Genomic DNA, 21,533 nt, shown 5'->3' on the forward strand with positions numbered 1-21,533 from the left:
TACAGGTATGCAAAAACAGTTTGTCCTTTTATGCTCTACAATATCTGAATAAACGCCGGCGTCAGATCAATGTTTATATGGCCGGACTCCGTTAGACTAAAGCTGCATACAACCTAAGAGTGCCGAGTATCCATAACACAACACCAAGCTGTGTAAGCGTGATTGTTATTTGTAACTTGAGTTTGTCATTGTGCTATCGACAAAAACACCCTCGGTGTTGACATTCGGCACGTGATTGTGATGCTGGCTGTAATATTTAGGTTCTACAAAGTGTACAATTATGCTGACAAGCGGCAGTGCGTTAATATACTGTCCAACCTTGATGAGGTCCGCCAACTGCACACAAAGTTGATTTGTTATTTTGAGTTCCACATCCTCTCCCTGAATGACTGCACCGGACAGAATCTTCGAATGCAAGGCTGTATTGTGCCACAGCTGCCAAGGATGCTGATACTTGGCAATGGTAGCTTATTATTTTCATTCGACCAAGTGTAAGCATAATGTTAGCTCTCGATCTTATCATAACAGTAAGGCATTCTTGCTACACTATTCATAGCAGGTGTTGTAGGTCTGTTGTCCCGCGATCACTTCTGAGGGCTAGCGAGGATGCAAAAGCCAAAGCAGGTTGCCATTGGGTCACAATTCTACAAATACGAACAGATATAATAGTTTAAATAAATACTATGAAGAGACAACGTCCGGATTCATTGCTCGTTTGAGCACAATACATTTTTGTCGGATCTTGGATAAGGCGCTGTTGGCGCTGATAGGTCTCTTGGCAGCAGATGAGGTAGGAAATACTTGGCTGGTAATATATCAGCCTCGGCTACATGATGAGTGATAAACATACCGATTCCACCAGGTCAGCAGCTCATCAACTTCTTTACATTCCTCAGGGTCTTCTAACAGGTCGAGGAGGCTGTGGTAAAACATCTCAGAATCTGTAACTGTGTCGGTCCGCGAGAACACTGAAGATGAACTGAGAGTGAATCGCACCTTCAGCGGTACGTCAAGTGCTGCTGCAGAAGGATGATACTCGACGAACCTGAGTTGCGATATAGGCCATAGAGGCTATGGTAACGGAGTTCATGCCGTGAAGGCGAGCGTTTCCGGATCGCGTGGCCTTCGGTTCCTTGTCAACCGAACTTGGAGACGTAAAAACGTGCTTGTAGGCCTATTGTGATACTATGCGGTAAATGGACTATATAAAAAAACCAGTGCGCACTCACACATGTTAATAAACGGCTCCTTAGCAGGCCGGACCACGGGTCTTCAGAGTCATAGACATAGTGAGCGTACAAGAAGATCGGCCACTGATCCCCGCAGACCAGCATCTCGCCACTTCGGAGGTCTTCTTTTGTCCTTTAACAAAGAAGAGAATATTAGTACTGCAATGTCAGGAAATAAAAACATACCGAGGGTCGTGCCAGTCCAACCCGGCGGGACAAAGAAGAGATCCCGTAAGTTTGTGGTTAAAACCGCGGTCGAGCTTGGAGTTTCTATGTAAATGGGGCTGTATCGCCTCTCCTTTCGGGGAAATCCAGTCGAGTACCGCAGATTTCAGCGTCTTTGTATCATTGCCTCTGGCGCCTGCGGCCCCCTTTCCAATCTGTGATTGATAAGCTTCAAGTCTGGCTACACAGAAGAAAAAAAAGTACCAGCTCTCCGACGTGGAGGATTTCCTCCTCAGATCCATCTTTCAACCGATCCAGAAGGCCGGGGTAGGAGTCTATGAGTTGTTCAAAGACGCGATGTTCTCGCCGCTCAGCTGCCAAACATATCAGTCAGAAGGCGAATAGCGAACACAGAGGTGGGTAGATGTTTACTCAGCAGGGAAGTCTTCCAATGGGACATCTTCCATTTGTTCCAGTCTCAAGATACCATTGGTGAGTAGGGAAGGGTAATTGCATAGCGCAAATACCGTTCGACCAAAGTGGCGTCCGTGGGAGACAAGCGGATCAGATGATGAGCTGGGGGACAGGATGAGTCTACAAAGCTTGCAGTCAGCGTGCAGACAGCTTACGCCTTTTTGCGAGGCCCCATTGAGAGAGCTGACGAGCCGTGTTTGCTCGGAATGCTGGAGGTAGCATCCTGCGTAGTCATGAAGTGGGAAAGGGAGGAAAAGTTGCCCAGGCGTCGCAGATGCCGGAAGTAGCTTTTATCCCCAGAATTACGCTATGTAATGCCTCAGGGAAGCCGGCAGCCAGCGCAATGGCTATGGTAGTTGCCAGCCAAACAGTGGCCGCGGTGAATAGCGCCCAGGCGATGGCCAAAGTCATTGGCAGAAAAAGGTGGCGAATGACGGCAAGTGTGGCCAGCGCAAGTTTGGCCCGCCCGTCGGCTGCATACCGGAATCGATTGACTTGAGCTAAAATAGAGAGTTTGTAATTCAGTGATTAGAAAAGCACGGCAGTCACATGAGGTATATAACTCCCTTTGCATGTCTCGTTGCAGCCTGCTGCCAGCAGAATACATCCGCCGAAACCCAATATGCTGCAACTCGGAAGTCAAACCTTCAAACTACAAGGATGTAGTTTCAACATAAACGTACAGTAAGCCAGATGAATCCACCTGGCGCAGGGACGTCCTGAAGGCATTCTTTAGGATCGAGTTAGTGGGAGGAGATAATGAAAGTGGGGAGGAGCTCGCCGGGATATCGTGCGTCAAGTCCATCTGACTCCATCAGCTGCACTCGAAGCTGATCATGGAGTAGCGAATCGAAAATTGATGTCGACGATCCTACATTGGATAAAAATGTTGCTCCGGCTCAAAAGAATGAGAGTGAGAAAGACCAGGTGAACGCTATGGCCAAGCTCAAAGAGCGGTTGGAGTTGGCCGAGATGAATTGCTCAATGCTGGAAGAGCTATACCTAAGGTATAGAGTTCGTTGGTTGGAGGAAAACTATCGAGTAAGGGCGTTGAAAGTATACACGCCGGATGGAGTCAATACTCACTCTCCCCGTCAAATCACATGCGACGCCCCCTCTCCTGCACAAAGTATGTCGGATATGCGCTCCCTTGAGATCAACTGACAGTATTGCTCAGGTGAATATGATGCTGAACTTCAGGGCCAAGAGTAAACTGCAGCGGTCCTATCGTAGTATGATGCTGTTGTTCGAGATGTAGTGGTATGCAGAAGATAACAGATGTTGCATCGAATACAGCTGGGCGACGGGAGATTATCAATTAGTACCCACCAAGACGAGACTGGATACTAGAAACAGAAAAATCTGCGTATCGTCAGAAGCTGGCAGTAAATTTACGCGTACATAGCAACCGACCGCGGGGTAGGGAGGGTTGTGTGCACGTCGTAGTAGGTGGTAGTAGGGGGGACTAGTACTGTGAGGGGAGACTAGAATGTAGCTATTACGTAATATGTTTTATGTACTCGGATAAAACTGTCTGTGCTATGTCAATCAATAAGGGATGGGCAATGGGCATCATAGTCGTAGAACCTTGGTAGGACCTTCAGTCTCATGCAGAGTGCTCGACTTGGGGAAGGACGGAAACGACTGCTCTCGAAAACAAAATTTGACCCAGATAGTTAAAATTGCACTGTTTTACAGTGTTTTACAGAATCAACGTACAAGACAAAGGCAGAAATAATTCAGGAGGCTAGGGGAGGATCACAAAAACATAAAAAATATGGTGATCCTGGACCAGACAGGAATGAAACATAAAAAAGTCCATGAGTCCGAGATCAGAAAATAAAGAGCTCCAATCAATCTTCGCAGTCTTCATAGTCTTCGTAGTCTTCGTAGTCTTCATAATCTTCGTATCCCCCCATGCTGTTGTCAACGTCCTCATTGTAGAGGGACGCTTTATCACATAGACATTTTGAAATGGTTGGGCGGAAGGACGTTGTTGAGCCTGCAATGAAATCAGTAATTGATGGAAAAGGGATTTGATCAGCTTGTGCCCACTGCTGTCAGAGAGATCGAATCCATGGATATTTTCAATGGCCAGGCTATAGAGCTCTATCTCAGCTTGTGCGCCGGTGCATCTTGGCCTGCAGGATTAGCAAATCCAGCCCAAGGTTGCGCAGATAGGCAGTTGTTACGCCTGGTGGCGAGAGACGCCATCATCAGCTCTGCTTGCAAGTCCAGCTCTTCCTGGAATGCGCGGTGAAAGGCCTCTTGGATGTCAATGGTGACCCACGTACTCGACAAGGGCAATGAGGGGCTAATGCACTGCAGAGAGGTGGTGTTAAGACCGTACTCAAGTAGTATCGGATCCGAAGGGCTTCGGCCTCAGCTCGTGCGCTGTGCCCCTTTCCCGAGTCTTGCCCCTTATTTCAGAGAGCTAAAGTGTCGCGTATATAGAGTAACGGCCAATCCGGATCGGATCCGGACTAGAAACTAACGGGTGAGGACTGTCCGAAGACAGAGGCGGATATGTAGACTATAGGAATCTATCCTAAGCCTCGGAGTAGACAAGAGTAGCGTACTCAAGTCCGGACGGATAACGGAGGGACTTAGAGTCCAGACGGAATGAGTGCAATCTAAGATGATATTCGAACTGATCTACTACAGCGCATATACAAAGGTTTATATACTACGGATAGCTAACGGAATGATCAATAAGCAAAGTCTAAGTGGAGCGTATTGGTAAGTTGGATGGATCACGAATCATGAACCGGGAATGAAGTACAAGTAAAAGCGGATTCGTAAGTGTAGCGGATCAGTAAGCAAAGCGGAAGTAAAGGATAACCGGTATACCGGTGTACAGGAATACCGAAAGGAGATGAACGATAGTTAGAGTTATATGAACAGGAAATGAAATAAGAATCAAAGCGGATCTGTGGACCGGACGACGGATATGTTCATCGGATCTGGATCGGATCTGAGATCCAGATCATCGGATCTGTAACCGGATATATGGTATATGACAGTATCCCCCCCTTAGGGCCGATCCCTAGAGGCACAAGAATCAGCGATCCGGAACGGATGGTATGAGTGCGAGACAATGGAGAAGCTGATGGGAGAAGTTGCTGAGTTCGGATTCTGACAGATATACGGATGCCAAAGCGTCGCAGGGTGTTCCTTCCTTTCCCTACTTTTTCACCACCACTAGCTTATCTCAACCATGACTGATAACGGATCCGGCTCTAAGAAGACCGCTAAGCAGACTCTGGCGGATATCCAGGCCGCGCTGGCTGCTGCTGAGGCCGAGGTTCAGAAGGAGGAAGAGGCTGAAAAGCTGAAGCAACAAGCGGAAGAGGCGGAACGGAAGCGCTTGGCAGGGATTAAGAAGATTGAACGGGCTGAGGCCCGAAGGGAAGCGGAGGAGGCTAGGCGCAGGGCTATAGTAGCGGAAATGGTGAGTTATGACTTGTTCTATCGGATCCGTCCCTTATCGGATCCGTAGTCTCGCGCCATCTCAGCGGATAAGGATGGGGCTTGTACCCGCTGCGCTAAGAAGGGTCGGGCCTGTCTGTGGTCCGATGCGGATAGCAATTCCTTGGTAAGTCATCCTTGAATCTTCGGATCCGTGACTCTTAACATTCGGATAGATCAAGGCTTGTAACGCGTGCCGGAAGGACAAGGCTCCTTGTCCCGGACGACCTGGAACCGTTACGGATTCCAAGTCTAAGAAGAGGCAGCGCGCTGCTGAGAACCCATCCCCGAGAGGCAAGGGTAAGAAGCGCCAGCAGAGTCCAACTCCGGATCCGGATATGAAGACGGTAGTAGCGGATGAGGTGGAAGTGGAGTATGATGATCAGGCCTGGGTCGCGGCCGCTAATAGCATTGTAGCGGAACTGGCTCGGACCAACGGATTGCTCCAGCAGAGCATCGGAGCGGCGGAAGGGAGTAGGACTGCTATAGAGCGGATGAATACTAACTTGGAGGCGTTTTTGGAGCAGCAGAGGGAGTTCCAAACCATCCTTCTTGAGGGGATCCGGAATGGAATCCGGATTACAGAGGCGGCTCGTTCTGAGGCCACTGACAAGGACGTTGAAGAATCCGGATCCGGATCCGGGTCGGGTGGGGACATGGAGATGGATGGCTGAGGATTTTCGGATCTGTCTTCTCTGCTACTAATGTACTTGTATATCCGCTTTGTATATTCATTGTATAGCAATAGGACCGGGTTTGTCTGGATATGCAGTGTGGAAATCCGAGACTAGATCGGACGCGTTTCCGAGTTCCGTGGCTAGTAGCCATGAAGTCTCTTCGTCTGTTCCTTCGTATCCGGACCATCGGACGAGGTATAAGAGTTGGCATTGTCTTCTACGACGGTCCAGCTTAGAGTCTAGGATTTCGGATATCTCATATTCTGGTTCTCCGTCGACTTCGACCGGAGGTGGAGGAGGCTGGATCCGATTGGGAATTGTGTTCGGAACGGATGGTTCTAGCTGTGAGACATGGAAGACGGGGTGGACGGATTTCATGGATTCGGGAAGTCGGATGGTAAAGGAATGGGTACCCGGACGGGATATGACTTCAAACGGGCCTAGATTCTTTTCCGAGAGTTTCTTAGACGGACGAGTGGACCGGAAGTACTTAGCCTTGACAAAGACTTGGTCTCCGATATTGATATCCGGAGCAGGTTTCCGTTTGGCGTCCGCAGGTCCTTGATATCTTTCTTGGGCGTGAGCCATTTCTTCTCTAAGGAATTGGTGAAGGTCGTCGAGGTCTATAGCATAGTCGCGAGCGCGGATGGAGGATAGATCGCGTTCCGGATGGACGGATATGTTCGGATGATAACCCTTATTAGCAAAGAAAGGCGATACTCCGGTAGTAGCACTTGGAGCGTTATTGTAGGCAAATTCTGCTAAGGGAAGTAGTTCCGACCAGTTGTCCTGTTGATAATTGCAATATATCCGAAGGTATTGTTCCAGGGTTTGGTTGGCACGCTCGGTTTGTCCATCCCCTTCCGGATGATATCCGGATGTGAAGTGGAGGACCATATCCAATGCTTTTCCTAAGGATCGGAAGAAGTGGGATACAAACTCTGTACCGCGATCCGAGGTGACATGGGACGGAACTCCGTGCTTGGAAAACACATGAAGTAGGAATAGACGAGCGAGATCCGGAGAGGTAATGGTATCGTGAGTCGGAACAAATATTGCTTGTTTGGATAAACGATCTATGATAACGAGGATGGCTGTAAAGCCTGATGAGTCCGGAAGTTGCTCTATGAAATCCATGGATATGGAATTCCAAGGCTTTTCCGGTATGGGTAGTTGCTTGAGCAATCCGTAGGGTTTATGTCTCGGAACCTTGGCTCGGGCGCAGGTAGTGCAGGACCGGACGTAGTCCTTAACATAGGTGCGTATACCCGGCCATGTATACTCGCGTCGGATGAGGTCTAGGGTTCGGTTTTGACCAAAATGTCCGGATAAGGGGTGATCATGAGTATTACGGAGGACGCGAAGTCGAAGGTTATCGGATTCTGGGACATATATACGGTTGTCGCAACGGAGGAAACCCCTATCGTCCACTGTCCATCTCGGATCCGAAGGTACCGGAAGATGGTTGGTTGCAATAGGGTCATTAGGAAGTGCGGTCAGGATGTCTTTCCGAAGGTCATCAATATCCATTAGAACAGCTGCTCTAAGAACCGGAGTTGCTAAGGTTGAGGCTCGTAGGGACGAAGCTAACTGTTCGGACGTGAATACCGGACGGAAGTTATGAGGGTTAACTCGAGCGTAGTCCTTATCCCCCTCTTTGGGATAGACGTCCCAGCGTCTAGTAAGGGAATCCGGTTTAACTCCGAGTTTTCCGGGACGGAAGCGGATGACAAGATTGAACTGATGGAGGAATTCCGACCAGCGGGCCTGACGGCGAGAGAGGAGTTTGGTAGTGGCGAAGTACTCAAGGTTCTTGTGGTCCGTGACAACATCTACAGGCTCGGCCGAGCCTTCTAGATAATGTCGCCAGGTCCGGAAAGCTTCGTATATAGCTAGAAGTTCCTTATCGTGGGTGTCATAGTTAAGTTCCGGAGCGGTTAGCGTTCGAGAGTAGAACGCTACCGGACGAAGCTCTGAGTCCGGACATACTATGGATAGTATTCCAGCTATAGCGTAGTCAGAGGCATCGGTTTCCACAACTATAGGAACATCCGGCATCCAGTGCGTAAGCACCGGAGCCGTAGTGAAGGCTTTCTTGAGTTCCTCGAAGGATTTCCGACATTCATCGGAAAAGTTCCACGGAGCATCCTTGCGTGTAAGCCGTGTTAACGGAACCACGATATCCGAGTAGTTGAATATAAACCGTCTATAGAAATTTGCGAATCCGAGGAAGGATTGGATATCCTTGACTTTCCGAGGTTCCGGCCAGTCAGTAATAGCTTGGATCTTATCGGACGACATAGTTAAGCCGTCCGGAGATAGGAGATATCCGAGATATTCAACGGAGGTGGAATGGAATTCGCATTTTTCGGGTTTGGCATAGAGACGATGTTTACGGAGTCGACGGAGTACTTCTCGGACGTGTTGCTTGTGGGACGCAAGGTCATGGGAATAGATGAGGATGTCGTCCAGATATACGATAACACATACATCCAGCATATCAGCAAACACGCTATTGACAAAGCGCTGGAATGCTGCTGGAGCGTTAGTGAGACCTTCCGGCATCACCAACCATTCATAGGAGCCATAGCGCGTTCGGAAGGCAGTCTTCCATTCGTCCCCTTCCGCTATCCGGACAAGATGATAAGCGGATCGGAGGTCGATTTTGGTATAAACTTTAGCACGGCTCGGAGAGTCTAATAGGTCGGCAATGAGGGGTAATGGATATCGGTCTTTCTTAGTGATCTGGTTGAGTCCACGGAAATCCACACAAAGGCGGAGGGATCCGTCCTTTTTCTTGACAAATAGGACCGGAGCTCCGTGAGGAGAGGATGAGGAGCGGAGGAGTCCAGAGGCAATATTTTCATCAAGAAACTTCCGGAGGGCTGCAAGCTCGACCGGGGATAGAGAATAGATAGTTCCGAGGGGAGGACTAGTTCCTTCTTCCAGATCTATGTTCAGATCATAAGGACGATGTGGAGGAAGCTGACCAGCCTTTCCCTTGTCGAAGACATCCGCAAACTCGTGATAGTCCGAAGGAATTTGGGATAGATCCGGAGGATCGGACGATAGAGAAGCGGATCGGAGATCGACACCGGAATGGTCGAAGGTATATACTGAACTGGACCGATCCTTCTAACTTGCAGGCCCGGCAAAAGGCAACTGCATTGATTAGGGATATATTAGGAACAGTGTTATCAGCGGAGGGTACGGATGTAGTCGGAGGAGGTATGGTTTCCGTCGGAGGAGGGATATCCGAGGACGGAAGTGACGTCGGAGGGGTCGATGGCATTCCATGAGATGTCGTCCGGAATTCGATGCTGCCCAAAACCCAGTCAATCAACGGATTGTGTCGGGTGAGCCAGCTATATCCAAGAACGATAAAACAAGATGAATCCAAAGGGGTAACGTAGAACGTATCAGAGGTGACTACACCGGACGGAAAGCGGACGGACAAATCTATAGCTTCGGAAATAGTATTATTACAAGTACCATCAAACAAGCGGAGCGGAATCGTAGGTATCGGATATGTAGGGATTTTGTGTTTTCGGATGAACGCAGTATCTATGAAACAATGAGAAGAACCACAATCTACAAGAGCTGGAAATTCGGATACGGATGGAAGTAACGGAAGTGAAACATATGGACAGAGGGAAGTCGGATCCGAGAGCGCGACAGCGTTGAGTCTTAACTCCTTTGTGCAGGCAGAGTCAACGCGACCCTCTTCCTGCACGGAGCTAGGAGAGTCGCGGACTATTTTTTTGTCTCAGTAGAGACATCCGGTTTGACTTCCGGAGCGACTACTGCAGCGCGGCCTTTGGCAGCACGCGAAGTAGACTTGGTGCATTCCCGAGCAGTATGGCCGGGCCCACCACAGAATAAGCAGAGTTTCTTGTCCATCCTTCTCTGCCGCTCTTCGGACGTTAACTTTCCGTCCTTACCCAGCTTGGAAGTAAGATCCGGAACTTTAGGAGCGGACGAGTTCGAGGACGCGGATGGCTTTGTAGACTTCTGATCATGGGAGTTTCCGGATTTGTGATTTCCGGATCCGGACGTATTGGAGTTCGTCCGGTCAGAAGCGGATTGCTTAGGGGTAGTGGATGAAGTGGGTTTAGCTTCTCGAGAGATCTCTCCCTTCCGTTCCCAGTATCGGGCGTCGATAGTCTGAGCGAGGACTTTGTATTCGGAAAGAGTAGAGGGTTTACCCATGCGACTGATTTCATCCTTGATACGGGCCGGGAGTCCGTTGTAGAATTGGCGTCGTAAGGCTCCGTCGCCCCAGCCACGAACCTGTGAAGCAAGACGCTGGAATTCCACAACGTACTTGTTGATGCGCTGTCCATCGCGCATGTGGAGCTGTTCGAGCTGCATTTCTGCATCACCGGATGGGTCATGAGGCCCGAAGTTGGCTTGGAGTTCAAGCATGAACACGGAATAGTCATCCATCCAATCCGGATGGTCGTCCAAATCATCGGACAGGAGATCCGGTTCAAACCATTCAAGGGCCATACCCTTAAGGTAGGATTGGGCGAAGTTGACTTTAGGCCCTTCCGGTACGGAAAGCCTTAGGCTTGCTCTGGAAGTTAAGCTCACACTGGACAAAGAACGCACGGAGCTTCCGTGGTTCGGATCCGTCGAAGGTATCCGGTTCTCGGACCTTGACTCTAGAATCTTCGGATGCAGGGCGCGCGACGATTATTGCGAGCAAGGTTATCGATGGCTTCTGAGAGTCGAAGCATAACGCGGTCTTGTGGGTTTAGACCGTCATTTTCATCATCCTCAACATCCGGATCATCATCCGGATCACCACCGTTATCATCGGGTGGATTACCAGGGAAATCATCATCACCATCATCGGGATCATCATCGTCCGGAGGTCCTACGGCAGGAGTGCGTGTTGGGGTTTCCGGGTGTCGACGATTAAGGAGTTCGGATATGGTTTGAGCGGTTCCGTGGGCGCTAACACGGCGCTGAGAGAAACTGGTGAAGGTGTTGACTATAGGTGTCGGATCACGACGGAGGGAGGTTAGTCCGACCGCGTGCAGAGTTGTTTGTGTCTTGGTAGGAGGCATGATAGATGTTAAGTAACTCGGAAAGGTATGAGTTCGAATATACTGTTAAGACCGTACTCAAGTAGTATCGGATCCGAAGGGCTTCGGCCTCAGCTCGTGCGCTGTGCCCCTTTCCCGAGTCTTGCCCCTTATTTCAGAGAGCTAAAGTATCGCGTATATAGAGTAACGGCCAATCCGGATCGGATCCGGACTAGAAACTAACGGGTGAGGACTGTCCGAAGACAGAGGCGGATATGTAGACTATAGGAATCTATCCTAAGTCTCGGAGTAGACAAGAGTAGCGTACTCAAGTCCGGATGGATAACGGAGGGACTCAGAGTCCAGACGGAATGAGTGCAATCTAAGATGATATTCGAACTGATCTACTACAGCGCATATACAAAGGTTTATATACTACGGATAGCTAACGGAATGATCAATAAGCAAAGTCTAAGTGGAGCGTATTGGTAAGTTGGATGGATCACGAATCATGAACCGGGAATGAAGTACAAGTAAAAGCGGATTCGTAAGTGTAGCGGATCAGTAAGCAAAGCGGAAGTAAAGGATAACCGGTATACCGGTGTACAGGAATACCGAAAGGAGATGAACGATAGTTAGAGTTATATGAACAGGAAATGAAATAAGAATCAAAGCGGATCTGTGGACCGGACGACGGATATGTTCATCGGATCTGGATCGGATCTGAGATCCAGATCATCGGATCTGTAACCGGATATATGGTATATGACAGTACCACGAACTAGATGCTTACTCTTAACGATATCTCTTAGTGCTCGCACGAACTCCTTAAGCGTTCGGAACATGTGAAGGGGGCGACCACATGGCTTCAAGACAAGACGCACATGAGTACGACTGGTGCCTCTGGTACTCCGGCGTTCCTTGTGCCGATATTTGCGGGTAATGTCGGGCTCACCATCTGACCGCTCAACAACCCAATAATCCACCAGCCTTGGAACGCCAGGGACATTGTCCATTAACTCCAGCATCTTGATCTCGTTCAGGACTACATTATCGTCCTTGCCCAGAACCCAATGATCTTTGATGATGTAGTCTTCATCGTCCAAGGTGACTAAATAGCAAACGGTTTCCGCGACCAACGAGGCCTCGGGTCGCAAAAAGAATCCTCTTTATGGTGTAGATTTTCTCCCCTACACGAATCTTGCCGCAAGGTTCGGGTGATTGAGTAGAATAAGGGAATTGGGAAGGGAGAGGGGTGACGGAATAGATGCTCTCGGTCATCTCAGCCTGGGGTATTTGCGATATGAGGCTAAGAAGGGGAGCGCTGCGGGTTGCAGTGGGTTGAGGGGGGGAGGAATTCTCTTCATCCATCGAGTCATGCAAGGCGCTCGGACTCTCTTCAGTTGAGTCGTGAGCAGAATCACTAGAGGACTCATCAGAGTCATCAGAGTCATCAGAGTCATCAGAATCATCGGAGACGACCGATTCAAGAGCTTCGCCGGATGATACATCAGGATTTGGAAGAGAATCAGAGCTCGATGTGGTAACAGCATGGTCTGTTGTACTACTCTGTCGGGCAGGAGTATTTCTGATGGGACGATAGCCGTGGATATCTTTGGATCGGGGGTGGTGAAACAATCCTCGAGAAGGAAACTGTTGTGTCATAACCGACGCACTCTAAACTCCCAAACATGATAGCAGCGATGATGTGTAGAAATGCGTTGGGTTGCGTGTAAATATCGAAGCGAGGGGATACAGCACCACCTGAGTGGTCATACATCAAGACCCTAAGGTGGCGATATTTATTTGTGAATGATAATATGAGAGCGAAGCACCTCCAGGGCTGTTCACTCATCATAATATAGGCATGGGTATCCGCGGCCTTCCCGAGTCGCATCGCAGGCTGGTATCGACTGTGCGTGAGTTCTGCTGATACCCTGATGTTTCCCCACTTGGCAGATATATCGTCAGATAGGACAATATCTGGCTTGTGCTTGATAGCGCTGCCAGGCAATGCCTTCTGTGCATTGGCCACACTCCATGTGCCGGTTGCAAAGTGCATTGCTACAAGTTCGGACCACGACCGTGACAAGCAACTAGCAAAAGCATTGAGAAACGCTGCAAAATTTTCTTCATGAGTTGTTTCCTGTGTGGCGTTGTCCTCCGAGTCTGACCCTGAGTCAACCCCAGCTGGAGTACTACCATTTTCTGGGGGGTCAACTGGAAGAGCCCAGTTCCAAGTCTTCGCTTCAGTGTCATACAGCGGCACTAGGGTATCTGGTGATGTACTGCTAAACTTTTCGTTGATGCACTGGTTGTGATGAAGGATTTTTCCAAAAGGTATTTTAAGGTTGGACACATCGGGAAGAGGAATTGTGAAAGACTGGAAGATTTGGGTGAGTAAGTGTCCTAGTATCGGTTGTGAGGCCTTTGGTGTATCCTCGTGAGTGACCAGCCAATTAAGCTCGTTGGACGTGATCTTGTTCATAGCAGGGACGTCAGTGACATCGGGGATAGACACAAGTGATGACAATTTGATTCCGTTGTCAACGGTCCTGAAAAAACAAGCCATTTTGTATGTGACAATAGTGAGACAAACGCTAGCTTATCACGCCACATAGCGCCTCACAGCGCCATCAAAGATTGGACCAATGATCTAAGAATAAGATAGACTAGAATAACCATTGGCTAGATACACAACTGACGCGAGCATTGCATAAAAAAGGGTGACTACGTCAAAGTTACATGGAAAGAGGAAAATATGAGTTCTTGTCCCAATACTTGTTGAGCAAAACTGCGAAGCATGTTCCATGCTATTATATGGGGTGAGGCGGTTGTCCGCACTTGCACCGAAGCGAGGGACGAGGTTGACAAGTGCTCTGAGCGGTGTCACAGGCACGATGTCACCCACCCGAGTACCATTTGAACACTTCGCTCGTGTTGAGCAAGTGGAGCTGCGTACTTGGCTCACGATCATTGTACCGGAGCTTTGGGGAACAATGTCAAAGCGATGTACATATACCAGAAAGCGGTCCTTCCATGACCAATTTGTGCCACTCTTTCCAAACAGGACGCATGAGAAGCCTGATCTGACCAATAGTATGACCTACGACTTGACAATAAGTAAATATTCAGTACAATGTAAGAATAACATACCGTGAAGACCATCTGTGGGCCATACACATCTCGCCTCGTTATTGATGATGGCTGTGTCATACCGGCCAGAGGTCCAGGGATCAGAAGGGGGTGCGCAGTTGAGGGTCTGTGCAGGCCGTATGATGCTGATATCATGAAAATCGGTGTCCTGGAGCCGAAGCTTAAACCAGACTTGTAGTTTGTCGAAGGGAAGTGGAAGTAGTGGGTCCAGCTCTTCTAGCCCCCCCAATAGTATGGATGTGATCCCTCCCGTGAGTATCCTCACGACGAAGAAAGTCGGCAATGGCTGGTCATAAGTCGGGAGGCCAAACTTAATGGCAGCATCGTCAACAGATATATTTCTGATGGATGGGTCGTAGGCGAGGTGGAACGCTGTGCGTTCAATAACGAACGAGCGCAAATGGCACAGGGACTGTTCCCGCTTCCCTGTGCTGAAGGACCTTGGCAATTTCGAAGTAATTAGTGGTCGGACGTGAATGCCCAGGGTATTTGTTCATCGCTAGAAGGTGTGGGATATCATGATCGACATCTGCGTCAAAATCAACATCGCCATCGTCGTGATCGTCGTCTGCATCGAGATCAACGTTGTCATTGACATCGCCAACGTCATCTGAACCCCTGCCGCTTCGAGTCTGCCATATTGTTAAGCAGACTCATAGCGAGGTCAAAGCGGCGGCACTTATCGGTACGGTCAAGATGGCGACATATCTGGGGATCGTAGTTGTTGTTGTTGCTGGAGCGAGCAGGATCCTTGATTTTCCGTTATGTGCGCATGTTCAGTGGTGTCGGCGGTCCATTGCAGAGAAACTCCAGTGTTCCTTATGCTCGGAACTATGGACTGCATGAGCTCCAGCTTTGGTATGTACCAGTTCTCAATGACTCCACCACGCTGACCCACGACGAAATCCGCCATCTATAATTGCATCTTTGTTGGCGTGAAATTCTTCAAGGGCCGTGGAAATACAGGTGAGTTGGATGTCATCGATTACGGGTGACTGTACGAGGGGTACCGAAAGTCCATGAGAGCTTGTACGGCAGCCATCATGGTGCTAGGTACTGCGTCCGCGCTGACCGCGACAATGAGCGCTGGATGTCGCGTTGAGCGCGTCCTGTAACTGTTTAAGTTTTGAAATCCCGCCATGAAAATGACGGAACCCCAGTGATGACCTGCAACACAGAGAACTGAAAATCGATATCTGTGTCACCGACTGCGCAAATGAGCCACTTTACATCGTGGTCGTAGAACTCGCGATGGATGAGGTGAAGAAACTCGGGAGTAAGGAAGTGTGATGGATCACTGAGGGGCCAATCTAGCCAGAATGGTGTGTTGACGCCATTCAGACGAAACTTCTGGGCCTCACGGAAAAAGCCTCGATGTCATCGGGATCAACTTACTCCGTGCAGTAGCCAGCTGGGAGAGTGTAGTTGCTCGTGTGCGAGGTTCGTGACGGAAAGAATCTCCAAACTGTTTATACATGGCCATAGTAACTGGAGAGGTTTTCCCACCAACAGCAGCCAGCATCATGGCCTCCGGGGTGTCAACAATATAGCTTGCGAGCGGTGTGAAACAGTAGCGACTGTGTCCGATAGGATCTGACAGCATGACCCCTTCGTGGGCGGCTACCTTGAGTGGACGTAGAACTATATCCAAGCATTCGTGAATGAGGCGATCCTCAAGTACACCTCGCATGTGTTTCTTCTTGTAGATGAATTTTGGGACGGGGAGTAGAGCAGTAAGGACAAAGGCATTCGAAGACGATTTGAGTCGGGTAGACATGCGTATGTTAGCAAGGCTAACGAGAAGGGGATGTGCAACTCTGTCGCCCGTCATGGTCGATACATTCGTCTTGTCAGATGATAAGATGGTCCCAAGGAGTGTTGCACCTTTTGGTAGGGCTGACTGTCCGAAAACTGATAAGTATGACAACTCGCACAAATGATACTATGCGTACCTGCATATTCCACGCGTCATCACCTGTCGCCCATTCCGAGAACACGCGACACAACCTCTGTGCAGTGGTATACACCCTGTGAGGCGTAAAGTCCAGCTGATCATGAAAGGCAGGATGGTTGAGAAGGCTTGAAATACAATCCAGGGGATCGCGCCAATACAACACAACGGGCAATTTCGTAGGAAATTTTGTAGGTATGATTTGAGACATCCAGCGCGGACCGCTGGGCAACATTTCCGCTCTACTGCGAAGTTCCTTGGCCAAAAGGAATGACAACGGAAGGGTCTTTATCTGAATCACTTAGAAAAATTGTAAATATTATCGACGAATTTGTTACTCACCATCTCGAGTGAAAGAAAACTGTCTATCTTCCCCATGCTCAATCCTGAGCGAAGGAGCCACGACCCAACTTCCCAGTCTTTCCGGCTGCTGAATGGGTAATACGGATTCATTGCACGGTGTTTGCTGTTATTGTCGGAATTGAATAGATCGAGGAACGTGTAGCCCTTGCCGTATGTTTGAGCGCAGTCAGGATATGAGTCGATAACTTCCGAGTTGTGAGTTGGCATTCCCTGGCTCTCACTACCACCAGTACTCCCTCGAGACATCTCATCCCAATCCCAAAACCACCAGACTTGATGTCGGGTATATTCGGTCCATCGTCCATATCCATGGAAATATTTGGTTCATCATCCGAGTCCATACGAGAGTCATCAGACTCGGGGCGAAAGCATGCCAAATCCTGCAGCCACGTACTGCACCCAGAACGAGGTTGGCTCATGTGACGAGCAACAGCAACGTCGTTCTTGAAACCGCCTTTGCCGCATGAAGGACACTGGAATGACGACATAGCGTGCACGTGAGAATTCTGAGACGTTCAACTGTAAAGGTATTGATTCCAGAATCCGAACATATTAGTTTTTCAGTCCCTCATGTCCGAGTCAAGCCACACACCAATACATCTCAATCTGAATGTCTCTAGTGATAGTGACGTATCATCGGCGTCACGTATGCGCCCGCAATGCAATAAGTGGCAAGCCAACTATGTCCTGGGTGACTCTGGCAGTGGTATCGCAGATTTGTACGATGTGGTCGACGCTATTGGCTCAATGGTAAGTGACTGTGATATCTTACTAGGCAATGCTCGTTCACATGCCCACAGACCATCAACGATGTTGATGATCTTGAAGCCAACCTCATCATGGACCTTGCAAGGGCCCGACGTGATGTATTCGATGCAGAGAAAACACTTGCCGATTGCATTGTCCGAGAACATGAAGTCATGACGTCTCTTTCAAAACACAAGTCCGCCATCTCTAAGCGCAAGCTCGACAAGGCGGATGTAGGATTGGGTCATATGCGCATCACATTCAGGAAACATGGTCTTTCTCACCACCCAGCGCCACACAATTTTCACGGTAAGTACACCTATCATTTACATAGTACTACCAACTAACACCTTCGTATCATAGACTCATTCGCATCCTGCCGTCAGGTCGCCATCCAGTTGGACTGATGACAAGTACCTTCTTTTGATTTGTATCAAATAGAAACATTGTATTTGGCAGTAGTACTCTCACTAAATATGATTCGGCCATGAAATTTTGTTTATGTCTTGACCTTGGCGGATGTGCTTCAAATTGTTTTAATTTTCTAAGTATAGCTCTAGCTCAAACTACATACTAGTAGTAGCGCTTGAGAAATGGAAATGGTGACTAGTACTAGTATTTTACTGACAAACACTGTAAGCAGCTGTACACCCTGTGAGCTCTGTCCCTCTGTGGGTTGCTGTGAGGAACTAGTATCAGAAAATGTCGATGCTGGGAGAAATCTACTGTGAGCTCTGTGCCGCTGTGGGGCGCTGTGGGTTACTGTGGGAAACTGTCGGAAATGTTATGTCTGTGGAGAAAACTGGGGTTTACTGATGCATGGTAAGTTACGAGTGACATTGACCCCTATCCAAAGTACTAGTTGTGAACTTCATCGTCAGTCCGCCGTTGCAGCCGGCCGTGTTTCAAACCTTATTTGTCGGAGATTCGGCTCACAGTACCTCATCCCGAATTCATTGCTCCCACCTCGCAGCTAGTACAACATCCAAGAAAAGTTATATTCTTGTACAAAACATCATTTCTAGGTACTCCGAGTCTGCATATGCCTGAATTTTTTCGACGCACGTTGACCCCAATGGCTTATGAACTTTTTTAGGAACCGTTGAAATATTACAGGGAATGACAGTAGCAATTTAAAACTCAATTGTGGTGCAACTTTGACTTGCACCACTGAGTGACCATGCACATGCTTCAAACTTGTACACATAACACGACACTGAGGTCTGTATCATATACGGCCATGTTACACTTTCTCCCAAACTACTAGTTTACCACAGTTCGAGCCAGCCAGGCCGGTCCGAACTAATTTCCGGTCTCTTAGTACTAGTATAGTTCGTTGCACCGAGCCGAGAGATGCTCTAAGACTTAAGTAACCGTGACAGCATCAAATTTTGGCATTAAATGTGGCAAAGCGGTGTGTTGAAACGCAACCTAACGCATTTGCATGTTAGTTCAGTAGCTGTGAGCTCTAGTTTGCCATGTCATCGGATGCGATGTCATCGTTGCGATGACTTGTCAACGTTATATCAGGTCCGGTGGTTCAAACGTTCACGAGCTGTATGATCTCCCGTTTCATTAATCCCTCCGTGTCTTTCGAGTCAAGCGTATTGGTTATTGCCTCCAGTAAGTTTGTTGCAACTTGCCTGTACTAGTTTAATAATTTTTTGTTCAACATCTACGTTCAGTCGTCAAATCACCATGCAAGCTCTCAAGTTCGAAAAACTGGGTCCTTCGATGAGTTGTCTCTAGTTAACATCGACAAACCCATATTACGTCCTGGCGAGGCTCTCGTACGCGTCAGAGCTGCCGGTATCAACGGGGTAAGCCTACGGCCTGGGTCATATCATGCTGTAATAGTAGTATTCTCACCCATCATAGTCCGATGCTGCAGGCATTATAGGCACTCTTCCATTTGTGACCACCCCGCGCATTCCTGGCAGAGATTTCTCCGGGGAAGTCGTTGAAGCGCTGGACGCATCCGGCGCCTCAGTCAAGAGTGGATTGGAGCAGAGGTGTGGGGAACAGGAAGCGATAGAGGCTTCACTTCGGACGGAACATTTTCTCAGTGCGTATTTTACATGCATTTGTCTCTTGTTTTTCAGACGGATGGCTCTTCAGATACGTTGCCATCCCTATCGCTGCATTAGCCGGAAGCCAGCATCCTCGACCATTCCAGAGCTGGTAGCATGACCCTACCGTGGTTATGTGCCTGGATTACAGTCGACACTCTTGCGAACGTCAAGGAGGGAGACAATGTTATTATCATTGGTACATGCTAATCAATCGATGTACTCTATTTATTATCCCTAATTGCAATCCTCTAGGTGCTCGAGGAGGCATTGGCTCCGCAGCAGCACAACTCTGCAAAGAACGCGGGGCACGCATATTCGGGACGTACACCTCGCTCGCCAAAGTGACTCCCCCATCATACGTCACGCCCATCGAACTAGGCTCTAAAAACGCCATCCGCGAGGCCATCGCCAAGGCTGGACTGCAGAATAAAATTGACGTTTTTGCTAGACTGCGCCGGCTACGACCAGCCATTCAACGACGCGATTTTCACGATGACAGCAAACGGTACCGGTCGTGTCGTTGTCATGGCTGTCCATGCAAAGGACGGACTGTTCCCCGTCAACCTGCGGTCATTTTATACAAAGGCCCTTACGTTAAAGGGCATGAAGTCGAGTATTCTGGGCCCATTGGAGGTCAAGGAGGTACTGGACGACCTTGCGAAGAAAATTGATAGTGGGCTGCTAGAGGGGCCGAAGGAGGTCAACGAAGTTGATATGAGGAACATGGACAATGTGAAAGGTGCTCTGCAGGAGATTTTAACTCGAGCTTCTCATGTTCGTTCAGTGATTGTTCCCTGAACGTTCCCGATGTATATATTACCAGCATCTGTGCACTTCATCGTATTTGAGGAATCGCATGTTCACAATATGATATCTTATGCAAGAGAGAAATGAGTGGAACGGGAGATGCCCTGCGCTAGTTCAAATCACCTTTCTGCACCTTTCTGCACAACTGCAAGCAGATTTATTAGAGCTTTCGCCAGAATTCGGCCTGAGACAGCACCAACTTTGGACTTAGTCCAGGCACAAATCACCGAGAAGCTGCGCTGATGGCCGAGGAAAATGTAGAAGGTTCTCGATATCGAAGCCAGGGAATCAAACCGATCCATAATGAGAACAAAGAGTTGAAAGACACCTCCATCCAACAGCGCGTCTTTTTATTCTGAGGATACAGTGCTGTCAGCGCAGGCTTTGTAGAACTCGTGGAGAAGAAGTGCCTGGAACACAGAATACACATCACTGATGTCAATTGAGTACCCCCCGTTTCCATCCACGCTTTGAAAGTTCGATCATCATAGTAAAGGCAGGCCATCGAGGGATAAGCATAATTAACCATGCATAACCAGGCTGTCTCTAATCAGCCGTAGTTATGCATAAATATGACACTTTAGCCTGACATGGTGATGTGCTGGAGTAGCTGCTCGACACGAAAACAACGATGTTCAAGTTCATGCACTCATGCAGGATAGATAGTCTGAATCAGATTCGAGCACTGGGAAGCACCAACTGTCAATTGTATGTGATGGGATACATTCTGGAAGCTGTGAAGGCAAGAGTCGGACACATATATGCACTGAGGCACTGGGAGGGTATAAGTACTGTCGAGAACGGCGGGTATGACAATAGGATGCATTCTTGCCATAACGGTGATAGAGGTGGGGGGGCCTCGTGCCTGGGCGTTTATGAAAACGAGGCTGGAAGCAGCATAAAACACACGATACACGCACCTCTGCATCTTAGAGCAGGAGACCCACAGTCCCTCCCAAGTCCACTTCGACCGTGTTCAACGCTATCAACCTCTAGTAAATGCCAATGCTCATTCCAATCACTTCACCCCTGCGAGAGTTCAAAGACCATGAAGGCTGGGTAAGGGCAGTCGCGGTGTTCCCCGATAAACGACGGATGGTTACAGCCTCAGACAAGATACTTCGTCTGTGGGACTTGGAGACAAGTGTTGTGTTGAAGAAAATGACGGGGCATCACAACGAGGTGTGGAAATTGGCGGTATCACAAGATGGGCAATTGATAGCAAGCGGTGATGTTGGCGGAGAGTTCATCGTGTGGCACGGAGAAACTGGGGAATCGCTTACCCAACCCATTAAAGCCCACTCCTATTTCATCGACTCGCTGGATTTTTCTCCCGATGGGACAGTGCTGCTCACTGCAGGTTCATGGGACCAAACACAGCTATGGAATACCAA

At 48.8% G+C, this 21,533-nt stretch overlaps 5 protein-coding genes across 5 annotated transcripts; 2 read left to right on the forward strand and 3 right to left on the reverse strand.

The window, feature by feature from the left end:
* Window positions 1-681: 681 nt before the first annotated feature.
* Window positions 682-2,103, reverse strand: DFJ58DRAFT_733296 (uncharacterized protein; the record flags this gene model as incomplete). The annotated part of the gene is made up of 8 exons (XM_041386278.1): window positions 682-805; window positions 851-996; window positions 1,046-1,174; window positions 1,230-1,362; window positions 1,416-1,609; window positions 1,659-1,768; window positions 1,882-1,970; window positions 2,024-2,103. The coding sequence occupies 8 exons, from the start codon at window positions 2,101-2,103 to the stop codon at window positions 682-684; spliced, it is 1,005 nt and encodes a 334-aa protein (XP_041238676.1).
* Window positions 2,104-15,556: 13,453 nt separating this feature from the next.
* On the reverse strand, window positions 15,557-16,102 carry DFJ58DRAFT_667686 (uncharacterized protein; the record flags this gene model as incomplete). Its single annotated transcript, XM_041382637.1, has 1 exon — window positions 15,557-16,102. A coding segment is annotated over one exon (546 nt), but the record flags the coding sequence as incomplete, so codon positions are not given.
* An 82-nt stretch (window positions 16,103-16,184) lies between these two features.
* On the reverse strand, window positions 16,185-16,597 carry DFJ58DRAFT_643521 (uncharacterized protein; the record flags this gene model as incomplete). The annotated part of the gene is made up of 2 exons (XM_041381382.1): window positions 16,185-16,436; window positions 16,478-16,597. Coding segments are annotated over 2 exons (372 nt in total), but the record flags the coding sequence as incomplete, so codon positions are not given.
* A 486-nt stretch (window positions 16,598-17,083) lies between these two features.
* Window positions 17,084-17,667, forward strand: DFJ58DRAFT_845682 (uncharacterized protein; the record flags this gene model as incomplete). The annotated part of the gene is made up of 3 exons (XM_041393182.1): window positions 17,084-17,263; window positions 17,314-17,569; window positions 17,624-17,667. The coding sequence occupies 3 exons, from the start codon at window positions 17,084-17,086 to the stop codon at window positions 17,665-17,667; spliced, it is 480 nt and encodes a 159-aa protein (XP_041238679.1).
* An 890-nt stretch (window positions 17,668-18,557) lies between these two features.
* DFJ58DRAFT_812104 (chaperonin 10-like protein) lies at window positions 18,558-20,179 on the forward strand. The gene is given in 12 exon segments (XM_041391530.1): window positions 18,558-18,577; window positions 18,589-18,590; window positions 18,609-18,613; window positions 18,639-18,691; window positions 18,768-18,774; window positions 18,974-19,080; window positions 19,139-19,249; window positions 19,273-19,325; window positions 19,379-19,382; window positions 19,408-19,528; window positions 19,585-19,769; window positions 19,801-20,179. 8 exon segments carry the CDS (start codon window positions 18,768-18,770, stop codon window positions 20,128-20,130), a joined length of 918 nt encoding a protein of 305 aa, XP_041238680.1. The 5' UTR covers window positions 18,558-18,577; window positions 18,589-18,590; window positions 18,609-18,613; window positions 18,639-18,691; the 3' UTR covers window positions 20,131-20,179.
* The last annotated feature ends 1,354 nt before the right edge of the window (window positions 20,180-21,533 follow it).

Source organism: Suillus subalutaceus (assembly GCF_016647625.1).
Source record: "Suillus subalutaceus strain FC151 chromosome Unknown DFJ58scaffold_144, whole genome shotgun sequence".
NCBI lineage: Eukaryota > Fungi > Basidiomycota > Agaricomycetes > Boletales > Suillaceae > Suillus > Suillus subalutaceus.